At 43.7% G+C, this 16358-nt stretch overlaps 1 protein-coding gene across 1 annotated transcript in view; it reads right to left on the reverse strand.

Annotated features, from left to right (window-relative positions):
• CFAP58 (cilia and flagella associated protein 58) overlaps nt 1-13519 on the reverse strand; it is a 121551-nt gene extending 108032 nt beyond the window's left edge. The window contains exons 1-3 of the mRNA XM_066621467.1: nt 13511-13519; nt 5887-6168; nt 274-422 (exon numbers count right to left, since the gene is read on the reverse strand). Of these exons, the coding sequence (XP_066477564.1) occupies nt 274-422; nt 5887-6168; nt 13511-13519 (440 nt within the window). The remainder of the gene's footprint in view (nt 1-273; nt 423-5886; nt 6169-13510) is intronic.
• Between the last annotated feature and the right edge of the window lie 2839 nt (nt 13520-16358).

Here is a 16358-nt window from a genome sequence, read left to right on the forward strand (position 1 = left end):
TTCTTCAGGTTACTCCTTCTGTATTTGAGTAAGTTCAACACTCCCATGACATACTCAGTGAGAAAGTGCGTTCACAAGCAAACGTACTGAGAAATAAATCCACTCATTACTATTAAGGGTGAAAATGCATAGCTTTCCACAGATAAATCTAAAATATATGTGCAGATTTTTAATGTTGCAAATGAATTTGCATCAGTTTTAGCAAACAAACTCAAAAGGATATGACCTCAACGGACATCTATTTCACCCAACCTATCTTCATACCCAGCTTACTTATGCTCTTGACCCAAAGATAATCCAGATCCTTGTTCCACTAATTTAGTCAAGTTCAAGATTTCTTCTTTAAGAGACGCAATCGTTTCCTTTGCTTTCTGTTCCTTCTCATAGGCTGCATCTACCATTTTCCAGGCTTTTTCAATCTCCTAGGAATGTAAGAATAAAATAAATATATGATTTAAAATGAACCATAAGCTAACGCTCTATTTCTAGGTCAAATAATAAACATATTCATTTTATTTCATGTTTCTTTGCTATCTATCTTCTATCACAGTGACCAACTCTATTTGGTCAGGAGAGCTTGAACAGCCTAGAAATTGAGTTAGCCTGAAATCCTATACATACATGCATCAGAGTAAGACCCACTGAAGTCAATGGAGCTTAGTTTTGAATAGACATGCATAGGATTGTGCTGTTAGAAAATCTACAGTCATGTAGTGATCCTACAATTTTACACATAGACTTGGAAAAAAAGTAATCACCACGCAACTCTGATTTTCTATCTCAGCTTCTAAGCTGCCTCCTTGCACAAAAACCAATGGGGTTATCTCAGGTGCCATCTAAGGCCTGTGGAAATAGTCTCTATTGGCCAATGAGAAGTGGAAGGAGGAAGATAACTCTCCCCTTCTCCAATAAGGCTCCAGAAGGGACGGAGAGGGCCTGCCTCTACCCACACTTGCCCTGTCTGCCCCCTCATAAGATGAACTGAACAGGGAGGGACTAGGATAGCTAGCAGGAAAAAATCTGGAATGAAGGATGGGGCTCATGTGTGCACACACTCCTAAGAAAGCTCAGGGTGATGACAAAACATCACCTGCTGGGTAAACAAAAATTAAGTACTTTTGAAAAATCAATCACTACTTAAGAGTCTGTAACATAATTTTTAATATTTTTCATTTATCCATGGTGTGCCTGTCTGCTCCTCCTGCTCTCCAATGTTCTAGCTCAGCACTCTCCTCTTTCCCGTTTTTCCTTTTCCTTTTTGTCCCCCTTTTCTTTTTCCAATCCAGGGAGAGGAAGGAGAAGGAGGGGCAGTGGAGACAAGCACCCCCAACAATCTGCTGCCTGAGGCTTTAGGAGGCCTCATGGAGGGACCATTCACTTTAGCCTGTTTTCATATGTTTTTAGGTTTTCAAACATCACATAAAGGATAAACATAGAATCAAAGTATTTATTTAAAAATCCAGGAACAATTCAAGCACCTGAAAATAGTTTTCGTTTTAAACTTAGTTAAATTTCCAGGTAACAGTTGTACTTGTATTACAGTTGTTCAATAAAACAGATGAAAGCAGAAAAGATATTTTAAGGGAGTATTCCTTGTCCTACTCAGCCATTAATAGATAGTTATGAAGACTGCAGGTTTAAAAAAGCCCCTTGAATATATTCCTCCAGCTTCACAGAAACCCTTGTTTTTTTACATTACGAATGTATGTATTGTTGTCTCAGTAAGATTAACTAAAATGAGTGAAAGACTTTTCAATGACCTAATAAAAGTAGCTAAATAGAAGTCACTTAGCTTTCAACATCCATCTGCACTGGTGTTTTACCCCCAAAGGCATTTCATTGGCATCACTGAATCTTTAGATAAATAACTATTGCTTAGCTCAGCTCCCTACTGCTCCCTCTCTCATTGACAGAGTCAATGGAATTTGTACACTCAGATGAAGGGCAATATATTAATAGCTGGATAGGATTTTGCTTAAATTGGGCTTTGTCATTGACTTTGTCTAGAGTACAACTAAGCACAACATTCTTAAAGCATCTGTTGTTGTTTGTTTCATTTTGTTCAGATGCTCCACTTTGAGTCAGGATAAAAGGACAAAGAAATATTATATGGTTACCTTTATTTAAAAACAGACTACTTATGAATCTTACTTACTTACGAATCTTACTTACTTATGAATCTACTTACTCCTAGGAAATTGTGTAAAGGAGTGCAGCCTAACAGCATAATCCTATGCATGCCTACCTAGAAGTAAATCCTATTGTGTTCAATGAAACTTACATCCAGGAAAGCGTGTACAGGATATCAGCCTGAAATACCGATGGCAAACTTTGATCTAAATATTCAGATGTTTATTTGTTGCCCATTCACACAAACAAATTTGTGTATTGGGTGCACAATAAATAAAGTGTATTTTGACTGTGGGTTGAGTGGATCTATATAGTTTGACATCCAGGTAGTAGTTGTACAATTATTTCATCTGCGAATTGGCCTCAGAAAATATCTATATTTACTCAGAAATCAGCCAAAATAATTCAATAGAGAAATCTGAGCAGAGATTTGTTAGTCACTCATGCTTTCATTTACTTAAACACTGCTATTGTTTGGAGGTATTGTTTGGGCAGGTCTCCTTAACCTGAACATCAGAAGGTCAACAGTTCAAGGCCACCTGCAGCTCCATAAAGGCTAGACCTTGAAGCAGCTGACAAGCTGAGCTGAGTTATTCCACCTGCTCTTTGGTGTGAGGGAAGAAGTGTCTTGGCTGCCCTTCATGTGAGAGATGAAGGAGCTGCTTGTCAGCCTGCGTGGGAAACTGGAAGCCATAAGTGATACCAGACCAGAAAGATCCATCTGAAATGTTGTGTGGTTCTTGAAAGACAGAACCCTTCTATGATTGTAAAAATCCCGTTGGGGATTTAGAAACAGCCTGCCTATGTAAACTGCCTTGAATAAAGTCAGAGGAGTAATCTGATGACCAGAAAGGCAGTATATAAATACCCAGTTATTATTATTGTTATTATTCATACCTCTTCCCAAACAACCACAAGATGGCTTTCAACAATAAAGTAAACCACAACTATTAAACAGTAAATAAATCTTGAAAAGATTCAATATCTCTACTTTTTTTCAGAGACTAAAAACAAAAATATAGTAGAAAATGGAAAGGTATTTAAAAAAACCTGGAACCATAGATAGCGATAGTACAACTGTACAATCACATTGCCTTGTGGAATAGAAGAATGTATAGGTAAAGAGAGCCAAACTAGAAATACAGGTCATCCCTGAGTTATGTCCAAATTATGGATGTCCTGATTTACTGACAGCAGCATCTGTGCTTTCATGTAGTAATCCGCCCAGCCTTGTGCTTTCATGCTGGTGCAAAAGCACTGAGCTGCTAAGAGCTAACTAGACAGCCGAACCAGCATTTTACATAAAAAAGTACATTCAACCTTGCGCTTTTACATAGTCACAATAGTACTGTTCCCACTTGTATCAGTTTCAGTTTATGGACAAACCAGGATATAAGTTGGGGATTTGCTGTGGCATCTCACTAAAATATCCTGTCCATTGTCTGTAAGCTTGAGAATATGCATCCAATGGACAATCCTGCGGGCTTAGCATCTGTGGATTTGTGTATCTGTGGATGCCGAGCCCGCAGCTGGAGGCCTCAGAAGACCTCCCATAGAAGTGCCTTCCAGTCAAGTCCGGGAAGTCTTCTGAGGGAGGTCATGTGTGGCCTCCATGCACCTCTGAAGGCCTCCCAGACGCTTCTGAAAGGCACTTCCGGTTTGCCAGTAAGCCCCTCCCAATCGATTTCATTACCCATGGAATTCATTTCCACAGGGGGTCCTGGAACCGATCCCCCAGTGGATACTAAGGACACACTGTACATATGTTCTTATGTGTAAGTCAAAAAATAAAGGAGAAAACAGTTCAATTTTAACCTTCACTATTTTAAGCTTCAATCCTATATTCATTTACATGACAATAGTCCCAATGGGACTTACTTTGGAGTAGACGGACTTGGGCTATTTGTCTCAGCATACTGTCATTAGCAAGTCATTTGACTATTCCTGCAGTGCATGATGTAACAACCATTTTTTTAAAGCAGTTAGATAATAAAATACAGCAAAATGACTGCCTTTGACAAAGAATTATTTTTCATTCTGAAATACAGCACAAGACTTCGAGAGTTGCTGTGTAGGCTGAAGAAATTCTATGTAGTAACAAGTCTTTCCCAAACGGCAAAACTTTTTGGAGCAATGTCATAGCAATACTTAAGGACCAGAAGTTTTACTATGGGCTAGGTTACCTAACTAGATACAGTGACAAAAGCATTTCTTCCCATGTGAAATTTGATACTAGTCGGTCCATCCATGAGGCTAACTGAAGTGGTTGCCCCAGGCAGTAGATTGGTGGGGCTCATCTCTGCCCCACATACCTCCAGTGATCCTCTTCCTACCCCCTGGATTGGAAAAGGAAGAGGGAGACAGAGAGGAAGACTAAATGTGGAGGGGAAGGAAGTGTTGAGCTGCTAGAACACTGGAGAGTGGGAGAAGCAGAAGCTGGCACATCATCAGGTCAGGGGGGCAGCATGTGACATGCTGCCTCAGGTGTCAGGATGTCTTGGGCCAGCTCTGGATACTACCTTCTACATACTGCCCTTGCTATAGCCCAGTGGTTCCCAAACATTTTAGTGTTGGGTCGCAGCTACAAAATGTTTCACTTTACTAGCTGCTGAAGCCTCTGTGGTTTTATGATGATTGGGCAGCAGTGCCTAAGTAGTAGGTTGTTTAACCTTTGATATCCATAGCCCAAATTACCCTGTCAGTTTTGTAAACCACCAAAAATTGGGTCGTGGTTCACTGGTGGGTCCAGGACCCACAGTTTGAAAACCACTGCTATAGCCAATAGGCGTGCATGCATCTGGTATTCTAATCTGAAGGTTTCAGTTTATCTGTAATGATGTAATCAATATTTTGGATCCCTAAAGGGGCACTCTACATTTGGCAAGAGGGACACAACCATGTAGCTCTGCCCTCCTACTTATTTTAAAAAGTAAAGCAGTGTTGCACCACCGTTAGGGAACTAATGATCTCCAAGTTTCTTGTAGGGCCATAGAAGCCCTATCTGCAAACAGGTGTGTTGTGCAAAAGCCACAAGTGCAGCAGTGCCAATGGGTTCTACTGCACCAGTAATGGGAATGTAATCTTGATTCAAAGGCTCCAGCATCAGAGCAGTGCAAAACAGCGGTGTCTCCCGCATCACTTCTGGGACTCTGGTGCCAGATCCCGGTTATGAGACTATTTTCATTCATTCATTCATTCATTCATTCATGTTAATCATCCAATATTTATTTTATAGTTCACAAATATAAGGGAACCTTAATAAATAAACAACGCTTGCTATGAAAAACAGATGTTCCTACTAATGGTAATGGGGAGAAACAAATGTTGATGCTATGGTTAGAGCTCAGATTATTTGGGATCCTTCCTAACTCATTATTTTAAAGCATTTATTTGTTTTTATTTAAAATGTTTTTGGGCTGCTTTTCTGTTAAAAAAAACTGTAGGGGAATGTAAATAAAAAACAGTAATAATGGTTTAAATTTGTTGCAGTTGTCAATTTCAAGACTTGCCCCTCCACACCTTTACACTCATCCTGCATGAGGAAAGAGGAGGAGGAAGAGAAGAGGGAAAGGGAGCTGTTCCAATAAGCTATTTCACCTCCAAGTGCAGAGCATCAGGTCTAAATCAGGCCCATGTCTCCACAGCAAGCACTGTGGAAATGCTGCCATTTTACAAACTCATTCCCTCCATTCATTACCATGTCCTCAGTTACGTATTTGCTTATCAAGAGTGCAAGTCATGTTTAGCTCCACTTACCCTTTTCAGCGATGCTATTGTAGTCTGATCATCCTGAGAGAGCTTCAGTGCAGTAGCAACTTTCGCCGAATTCACCACAATCTCTGCATTCAGTTCCCTGCATTTTGTCATCAGCCGCTTTTCATTCTCATAGGACTTTTTCAGAACAGCATGGAGCTTCTCATATTCCACACGAAATTTTTCCAGGCTTTGATCTCCCGTAAGCTCATTGATGACTTCTTGGAACTCTTTTTCCAAGGCTTCAAAGACATTTTCTTCTATTGCAGGTCTGTCATACCTTTCCTGGATGAAAGGAAAAGGAGAATCTATCAGAGAGTCACCAAAGTCATCTTGATATAGATAATGACATATACCAAGATACTGGTATAGTAGCTCCAAGGTAAATCCCTTTGATTAAAACTTCTGTGATTTTTGACAATTCTGTCCCTACATAGGAGGCTTATATTCCATATTATTTGAAATACATCGCCCTTTAGGCAAGAAGAGTCTTTTAAACACCATTTCAGTCCATCCATAAAGACCTACCACTAAGTTATGCTATCCATTTATTAAGCAAAAGGTTTTTTAAATCCCAGTGTTTATATCACCACAACTACACATCTTTGTTAATACATTCATACATCCATTGAAACTGCCACTGCTGAGTTAATTATTCTCCATCACACTAGTCATTACTCTAGAACAGGGACCTCTAAACTACGACCAGGCGTGCTGAGAAAATAATCTCGGGTGCAGCATGGCAGTGGCAAATCCTTACCATTCTGCCCTGCTGCCTCCCATCTTTGCACCCAATTCGTGCAGAAACTCACACCAGGCAGCCACTTCCCCCAGGAAATTAGGGCGCTAAGTCTTCCAGGGCAATCGGCAGCAGAAGCTGCTGCCTGGCACAAGTTTCTGCACAGATTGGATGTGAAACTAGAAGGTGGTGAGACAGAATAGTAAGATTTAACCATCAACGTGCCCAAGAAGATTTTCTCAGTGCACTGCAGGCCACAGTTTGGAGGCCCCTGCTCTAGAATTTAAAAAACAAAAACCACAGTCACTTCAATCTTAAAGGAATACACTAGTTTTATCCCTAATTTTGCAGTCCCAGGAGGACTAGAGCAGGGGTATCAAACATAAGGCCCGCGGGCCAGATATGGCCTGCGGAAGCTCTTTTCCTGGCCCTTGGGCTCTCCACCATCAACTGCTGAACTTTGTTGAGGTGCAGTGGCATTGCTAGGGGGAGTGCAGGGGGTGCAACCGGCACCAGGTGACACGCATGGAGGGTGCCACACACTGAGGGGGTGACACACACTAGTGACCAAAATTGCGGTTAGTAGGAATAATACCATCATGTTATATACCATTAGATGCGTAATTTACAGCAGAATGCAATGAAAAAATCGGAGTGAAATATCTCCTTTCTATCAAAAGTTATGGTCCAAAAACCAGAAAACAAAAATGCAACTGTCTTATATTTTAAAAAAGTATTTTTCCTGAATACAAAACAGACCAATGAGACTGATTGTTCAAAGAGCCAATGAGATGTTATTATGGAACCAATAAGGTGTTAGTAAGGTGACACCCTCAGGGGAGGCAACATCACTAGTTACCAAAATCACTACAATCGTGGTTTGTAGGAATAATACCATCATATTATTTATCATTCAATACGCAATTTACAGCAGAATGCAATGAAACAAACCACTTTGAAATATCTTTATTCTATCAAAAGGTATGGCCAAAAGACCAGCAGGAGAGGGGCAATGGTACATAACCATGCCCACCAACCAGGTTGTTGCCCCGCCCACTGAATAGAAGGAGGTCCATCATGGGGCTGAAACACTGGCCTCCCGCACTGGGTGGCGCAAACCCTAGTAATGCCACTGTTGAGGTGTCACTACTAAAGGGCAGTCCATATCATAATTGGGCTCTTCCATATGTTAAAAATATGATAAAGATTTGCATATTTTCGCTTGTAATTTGCAACTAATTAGTTGCTAAGTGAGCAAAATGTGCTTATTTCTGGTCCTGACCTGACTAATTTAACCACTTCCTCCTTAATGACATCACTTCCAGCCCTCGGCTGGCATCATATAGCCTATTCAGCCCACTGTATGAAACGGGTTTCACACCCCTGGACTTCAGAGTTTACAATGGACCTGGCAGGCTACAATGCACAGCTGATATACCACATACTATAACCGCCTCAATGCCACATGTTTGATGGGCCCAGAGTACTCCACTATTACCCTGCAACTACTGGAAACAAGAAAACAGGGTGGTTCAGATACAGAGCCAAACCACATTTTAGCATTACAGGTGGGACCTCAGTATCCACTGATTTGACTTGCCACTGATACTGGGGTCAACCTTTAAATGCCTTGTAACAAGGGGAAAAGGCACCAAAATCCAATTTCCTACCTTTGCGCTGTTAAATAATTATCATTTCAATCCATTAGATTCCATTATTCACCCTTTCTACTGGCTGAATGCAGAATAGCATTATAGTGATGCATTCTGGTGCAACAATGGAGGTGCAAGAAACTTCGATGTGGGTCTTTACAGCTATTTTTCCACTGACAATATGCAACTTGTCCCTCAAAACGGCCACAGTGCCAGAAGATTGGAGGATAGCAAATGTCATACTGATCTTTGAAAAGGAAAAGAAGGGGGACCCAGGAAACTATAGGCCGGTCAGCCTAACATCTATACCAGGTAAGATGGTGGAATGCCTCATCAAAGATAGGATCTCAAAACACATAGACGAACAGGCCTTGCTGAGGGAGAATCAGCATGGCTTCTGTAAGGGTAAGTCTTGCCTCATGAACCTTATAGAATTCTTTGAAAAGGTCAACAGGCATGTGGATGCGGGAGAACACGTAGACATTATATATCTGGACTTTCAGAAGGCGTTCGAAACAGTCCCTCACCAAAGGCTGCTAAAAAAACTCCACAGTCAGGGAATTAGAGGACAGGTCCTCTCATGGATTGAATACTGGTTGAAGACCAGGAAACAGAGAGTGGGTGTCAATGGGCAATTTTCACAATGGTAAGAAGTGAAAAGCGGTGTGCCCCAAGGATCTGTCCTGGGACCGGTGCTTTTCAACTTCTTCATAAATGACCTGGAGACAGGGTTGAGCAGTGAGGTGGCTAAGTTCGCAGACAACACCAAACTTTTCCGAATGGTGAAGACCAGAAGTGATTGTGAGGAGCTCCAGAAAGATCTCTCCAGACTGGCACAATGGGCAGCAAAATGGCATATGTGCTTCAATGTCAGTAAGTGTAAAGTCATGCACATTGGGGCAAAAAATCAAAACTTCACATATAGGCTGGTGGGTTCTGAGCTGTCTGTGACAGATCAGGAGAGAGATCTTGGGGTGGTGGTGGACAGGTCAATGAAAGTGTCAACTCAATGTGCGGCGGCAGTGAAGAAGGCCAATTCTATGCTTGGGATCATTAGAAAAGGTATTGAGAACAAAATGGCTAATATTATAATGCCGTTGTACAAATTGACGGTAAGGCCACACCTGGAGTATTGTGTCCAGTTCTGGTTGCCGCATCTCAAAAAAGACATAGTGGAAATGGAAAAGGTGCAAAAGTGAGCGACTAAGATGATTACTGGGCTGGGGCACCTTCCTTATGAGGAAAGGCTATGGCATTTGGGCCTCTTCAGCCTAGAAAACAGGCGCCTGAGGGGGGACATTATTGAGACATACAAAATTATGCAGGGGATGGACAGAGTGGATAGAGATGATGCTCTTTACACTCTCACATAGCACCAGAACCAGAACATCCACTAAAATTGAGTGTTGGGAGAGTTAGAACAGACAAAAGAAAATATTTCTTTACTCAGCATGTGGTCGGTCTGTGGAACTCCTTGCCACAGGATGTGGTGATGGCATCTGGCCTGGATGCCTTTAAAAGGGGATTGGACACGTTTCTGGAGGAAAAATCCATTATGGGTTACAAGCCATGATGTGCATGTACAACCTCCTGATTTTAGAAATGGGCTATGTCAGAATGTCAGATGCAAGGGAGGGCACCAGGATGAGGTCTCTTGTTATCTGGTGTGCTCCCTGGGGCATTTGGTGGGCCGCTGTGAGATACAGGAAGCTGGACCAGATGGGCCTATGGCCTGATCCAGTGGGGCTGTTCTTATGTTCTTATGATTTGGCATTCAGTGATTTTTTTTTTAATCCACTGGTGGTTCCATAATGGAACCCAAGTGGATAACAAGGCATGACCTATATATAATAAACAAAAAGGAGCCTTGGGACTACATGCTCTGTCCCCCTCCCTTCCCCCACATGGTGATTCCCTTTTTTCCAACCCTGGTTTCCAACTTCTGATGGCCTATGAGTCTCTTTAAACCTACACCAGCTATATAGGTGGCAGAAGTTGAAGGAGAGAAATGGGACAGGGCAGGTTTGAAAAGAAGGGGCAGGATCCACCCCCTACCCTTCCCCAAAATGCCCCTGCATCAACTTATCACAGTCAGTGCAAACCAGGCTCCACAGCAGTAGGAGTGTGAAGCTGCTACCACCTGGCAGTAATGACTGGCTCGGCAGTGGTGTGATGTTCACAACATCTCTAGGCCTTCTACACAAGCAGAATATTCGTTCCACTGTCCCTGTCCCTAGGATTGAAGAATCCCTACTGAAGACCAGGTGTGCATATTAAAAAATTACCTAACAGTCCTCTTGTCTCCTAAACCAGTTGCTTGTCCTACAATAATTTGTTCATAATAAATCCATGATGATTAGTACTAATCATTGCCCTGTTTTATTCTGTATCCTTAACACACTGTTTTATGATTTCAACTACTATCTTTCTAGGTAGAGAGTTCAATATATCATTTTGTATCACGGTGCCACCACTGAGCACAAAACGCAACACCTAACTGTAAAACTATTTATATTCATAATGGCTTAAAATTTATTGCTCTTCTCTACTCATGAAAAACAACTTGCTGACAGAAAAATATGGGCAAAATCAAAGTGAAGTAAAGATGTTTTGTGGGCTCAAGAGAGTTGCAAGGGCTGCCTCTGTTTTATTTTGCCATTCTGAGCTCATGCCAAACTCAGTTATTCAGCCCATAAAGCTTGGTTTATTGTCCCCAGGTTTGCCCAGAGTATCAAGAAACAAAGGCTGACAACATTTCAATTAATAAAGAACAAAACTAAGCAAAATGGCCAGGACTGGATGAAGTGCCAGGAAGACTGTTTGCAGCAAGGTGCAATGCACATCTGTATTCAGAGACCTCAAAAAAAAAACTGGCTCACCTAAAGACATTCCTGCAGATGGAGAAGGAGAACCTCAGGGGCAAAAGAAACAGAACTGGGAGGTGGAAGAAGTGGCAAAGCAGAAGAATGAAAATACTGAAAGAAGAAAGAAGGCAATTGTTTGGGGCTAGAGAAAGAAGAAAAGAAGCAGCAAAAGCAGGGTAGAGAGTTGGGAAAAGGAAATAAGGAAGGGCAACAATGAAAACATTAGGTAACAGAGATATTACATGCTAAGATCAGAGAGAGAGAGAGAGAGATGAATACTGTATAGGCTGGTGACATGACAGACAAGTCTGAAAGGAGAATTTTTCTAGTTATCAACAAACTTCTTGAGAATCAGTCCAGATGATGGCTTGTGCTAAACTGGGAACCAGGAATATCCATAGCATAGCACAAAAGAGAGACTGCTGTGCAAACACCAGACTCTAGTGGGTATGTCTTTTCCAGATATTTCCCCATTTCCAGTCCAGCAAAGGCAACTTGTGGGACACGGCGCTCATAGAGATAGTGCGGGTAAGTCCATGCAGGAAGGACATGAACAGAATCATTGAAGTATGGAAAGAAGCAATTATATCAGAAAGGAAGAATTACCAGGAAGGCACAACAACAAGGCATAGAAGGGTGGCAGGATGAGAAGAAACAGAAGAAAGAAAGATATGAGGAAGATGCAACAAGAAATTTATCCAGCACACAGTACCATCTAGTTCTGTACTCAGAGTCAGCCAGTTTGGACAATACTCCAAACCAACCTCTTAAGAGCATAAGGGGCATGAGCATGCATTTCTCGTCCCCACTTAGTGCACTAATCATGAGGTTCAGGTCATCCAAACTGCCCCACAATGCATAGTTTTAAATGCTACTTTAAAATAGCATTTAAACCACACACTGAAGGACAAACTACCACTTGCATGCACCAAATGGAGGGGGAAATGTGCACACCCACCCTCTTCCTCCATGCACTTATGACGGTTGCTCAGAGCATCAAAGAAAACAGCCCACATAGATTACAATCCTCAACCCACCTTTTCTGTGGCTTTTTAAACACTTTTTCATGCATATAACCAAACAGTAAGCAACGTTTGCAATTGCCTTAAGATCACTTGAGGCAAGGGTCTCACTACAGTTACAGAATCAAGGGAGAACAAAGAATACAAATAACATAAAATTATTTAATTTTGTATGTAAACTGCTTGAAAAGCAGTAAATATAGTATTCAACACCATAAAATCCAACAGTTTGCAAACTCAGGGAGCTCACATGCTGGGATGTGAACTAGGGTTACCAGACACAAAGGGGAACAGAGTACCCAGACCTTTAACCCCTTGCTTCCCAAACTGTGAACCATGGAAAGCAGATGGGGAGCCACAGAATCCTTATTATTGTTGTTGCTATTAACAGTATTTTTATACTGCTTTTCAACAAAAAGTTCAAGAAGCTGTTTACAGAGAAAATCTAATTACTAATGGCTCCCTGTCCCAAAGAGCTCACAATCTAAGGGCCCAATCCTATCCAATTTTCCAGTGCTGGTGCTGCTGCGCCAATGGGGTATGCACTGCTTCCTGTGTTGGGGAAGCAGTCACAGAGGCCTCCTGCAGGTCAGGGAACATTTGCTCCCTTACCTTGGGGCTGCATTGCTGTTGCACCACTGCTGGAAAGTTGGGTAGGATTGGGCCCTAAATCAGCCATTTTCTACCACTGAGTGGTCCACAGGTGTGCCACAGGAATTTGAGGGAAGGTCATTTATTAGTAGGGCCAATGGGAGATTTGAGCCTCCCCCCCATTGGCAGCATGGTGTGCGTTGTCAATTGTCAAAAACCTAATGATGTGCCTTGACAATTTTAGTACCTTCTCAATGTGCCATGAGACAAAAAAGGTTGAAAATCACTGGTCTAAATCCTTGAAAGAAAAAAATTCCACCACCCTTATGCAATGCACAGGATTGTAACCCTAATGGGTAGCCGTGGCCAATGGATCCAACTGATCAGTGGATCAAGCCATGGTCAAGGGAGCTGCCAGTCAAAAAAGTTTGGGAACCACTGCTTGAAGCATTGTACAGAAGAGGGAATTGGAACAGGTGCAGCCTCCATATAGGTTTAAAAAGCTGCACCTGCCCCAATTCCCTCTTCTATACAGTGCTTAAAGGTATAGGCACTCTGCCCCCCCCCCTTTGTATCTGGTCACCCTAGTGTTAGCTCACCTACAGTGGGCACACCCATGAGGGTGGGGAAGTGTCTGGGAGAGCACCCACTACTCCTGACTTCTGGGGGGCACCCTCCTCCCAGGGCCACCAGGAGGGGGAAGAGGGCGAGGCAAGGAGGTTGCAGAAGGGCTGCAGTGATGGGGAGAGGAGGTCTCACCTCAGCCATGCTTGCGGCGGGGCAGGGTGTGCAACCCGCCTGCCCGCCAGGGAGGTGGGGCGAGGACCCCCGAGGAAGGGGGCAGGGCCTCTCCTCCTCGCCCAGTCAGTCCCGGCCGCTGTGTACACGGGCCGCGGCTGGCGTCTCCTAGCAACCTCCTGCCTCCCGCGGGGAGGGAGAGGGAGACGGGACTGGCTGGAGGCTGCCGAGCAGGTGATGGGGAAGAGCGGAGCGCGCGGGGGTGGGACTCCGGCTGCAGTCCTAGGCACGCTTTCCTGGGAGGGAGCCCATGGAACTCAGTGGGGCTTGCTTCTGAGTAGACACGCATGGGATTGGGCCCCAAGGCTGCAGTCCTAGGCACGCTTTCCTGGGAGGGAGCCCCATGGAACTCAGTGGGGCTTGCTTCTGAGTAGACACGCATGGGATTGGGCCCCAAGGCTGCAGTCCTAGGCACGCTTTCCTGGGAGGGAGCCCCATGGAACTCAGTGGGGCTTGCTTCTGAGTAGACACGCATAGGATTGGGCTGCCTGTCGCTCCCTGCACGCCTCCCCCGCCGGCTTGCACTTTGCAGTGCAAGCCCACCCCAAGCTCCTCCATCACTTGGTACCTCTTGCAGTGGAACGTGTGAACTGCCTCCCTGGGAAGGTTTGGGATGCTGTCCATCTCTTGCCTGCGATGAAAGCAATCAATGAATGGTCTCTGCAGCACCTTGCACATGGGTCAGTTAATTGTGGCAGAAGCTTTGGTGCAAGAGCGGCCACTTCACCAGGTGCAAGGCTGGGGCATCCCCCTTGCCACTGAAGATCAGAGCCGGGGTGTGTGTGTTTGTACAGTGGTCAGTGAACTAGCTCTGATGAAGCGGTTGCATCTCCTATTATCACAGCAGACAAATGTGAGCCCAATCCTATGCCTGTCTACTCAGAAGCAAGTCCCATTAGAGTCAATGGAGCTTACTCTCAGGAAGGTGTGCATAGGACTGCAGCCTGAGAGCCCAATGCTCTCCAATTTTCCAGTGCCAATGCTGCTGTGCCAATGGGGCATGCACTGCATCTTGTGGTGGGAAGCAGTCACTGAGGCCTCCTCAAGGTTTGGGAACATTTGTTCCCTTACCTCGAAGCTGTATTGCGGCTGCACCAGTGCTGGAAAGTTGGATGGAATTAGGCCCTGTGACTCCTAACCAAACCCTTAAATTAAGCATTGCTATATTTTCATAGTCTATCATTATTTTTATTTATTTTGTTTGCCTCCATTCCGATCACAGTGCAGCTAAACCCACTGAATAAAAGGCCATTAAAATCCACATGGCTTAATATATTGTCCAGTTAAATAACACCAGTGAATACATGCTAGGGATTCCAGCACGTTCCAAGACTGTGTTGTTTGGAACTTTGTCCTGCCAGGTGATGCCGAGTGGAAAGCGCTCGGTTTCCTCTCCTGTTGTGAGAGGAGAGTCCATGTCTCGCTGCAGTACAGAAGTGTACTCAGGACGCAAGCTCTGTAGACCTGGATCTTGGTATGTTCTGTCAGCTTCTTGTTGGACCAGACTCTCTTTGTGAGTCTGGAAAACGTGGTAGCTGCTTTACCGATGTGCTTGTTTAGCTCGGTATCGAGAGAAAGAGTGTCGGAGATCGTTGAGCCAAGGTACACAAAGTCATGGACAACCTCTAGTTCATGCGCAGAGATTGTAATGCAGGGAGGTGAGTCCACATCCTGAACCATGACCTGTGTTTTCTTCAGGCTGATTGTCAGTTCAAAATCTTGGCAGGCCTTGCTAAAACGATCCATGAGCTGCTGGAGATCTTTGGCAGAGTGGGTAGTGACAGCTGCATCGTCAGCAAAGAGGAAGTCACGCAGACATGATGGCCGGATCCCAAAGGATCTCCTCTATGGAGAACTCGTGCAAGGAAAGCGCCCTACAGGTAGACCACAGCTGCGATACAAGGACATCTGCAAGAGGGATCTGAAGGCCTTAGGGATGGACCTCAACAGGTGGGAAACCCTGGCCTCTGAGCGGCCCGCTTGGAGGCAGGCTGTGCAGCATGGCCTTTCCCAGTTTGAAGAGACACTTTGCCAGCAGTCTGAGGCTAAGAGGCAAAGAAGGAAGGCCCATAGCCAGGGAGACAGACCAGGGACAGACTGCACTTGCTCCCGGTGTGGAAGGGATTGTCACTCCCAGATTGGCCTTTTCAGCCACACTAGACGCTGTGCCAGAACCACCTTTCAGAGCGCAATACCATAGTCTTTCGAGACTGAAGGTTACCAATACAATACAATAATAAATAACACCATAGTGCAGTGGTTTGCAAATTGTGGGTCTGTGGCCCACCAATGGGTCCCAACCCAATTTTTGGTGGGCCACAAAACTGACAACTAAACTAGACTAGATTAGACAATCAGATTAGATTGTGTGCATAAAGGTTAAAAATCTGCTACTTGAGGGGGGGGAAGCACTATGGCCAAATAACTTTTTATAGCCACTGAGGCTTGAGTGGTTGGTAAAGCTTTTTTTTTTTTTTTTTTTTTTTAAGGTGGTTCCCAGTGCTAAAAAGTTTGGGAACCACTGCCATAAGGTGCTTCCAGACTAGGGAATTCTTGTGATGCCTAATCATTATTTTTGCATTCTTCAGGGCGGGGGGGATATATATATTTATAACTCAATAAAAATAACAAATAAAATAAATAAACAATACAAACAACTAAAAACCTCTATAAATATGAAAGAATGAAGCATATCCTAATTCACTACAAATTCTCTTATCATGGCGACCAGATACAGTGGAGGACAGAGTGCCTGTATGTTTAACCACTGTATAGAAGAGGGAATTTTGGCAGGTGCAGCTTTTTAAAT

This window comes from Tiliqua scincoides, chromosome 3 (assembly GCF_035046505.1).
Source record: "Tiliqua scincoides isolate rTilSci1 chromosome 3, rTilSci1.hap2, whole genome shotgun sequence".
NCBI lineage: Eukaryota > Metazoa > Chordata > Lepidosauria > Squamata > Scincidae > Tiliqua > Tiliqua scincoides.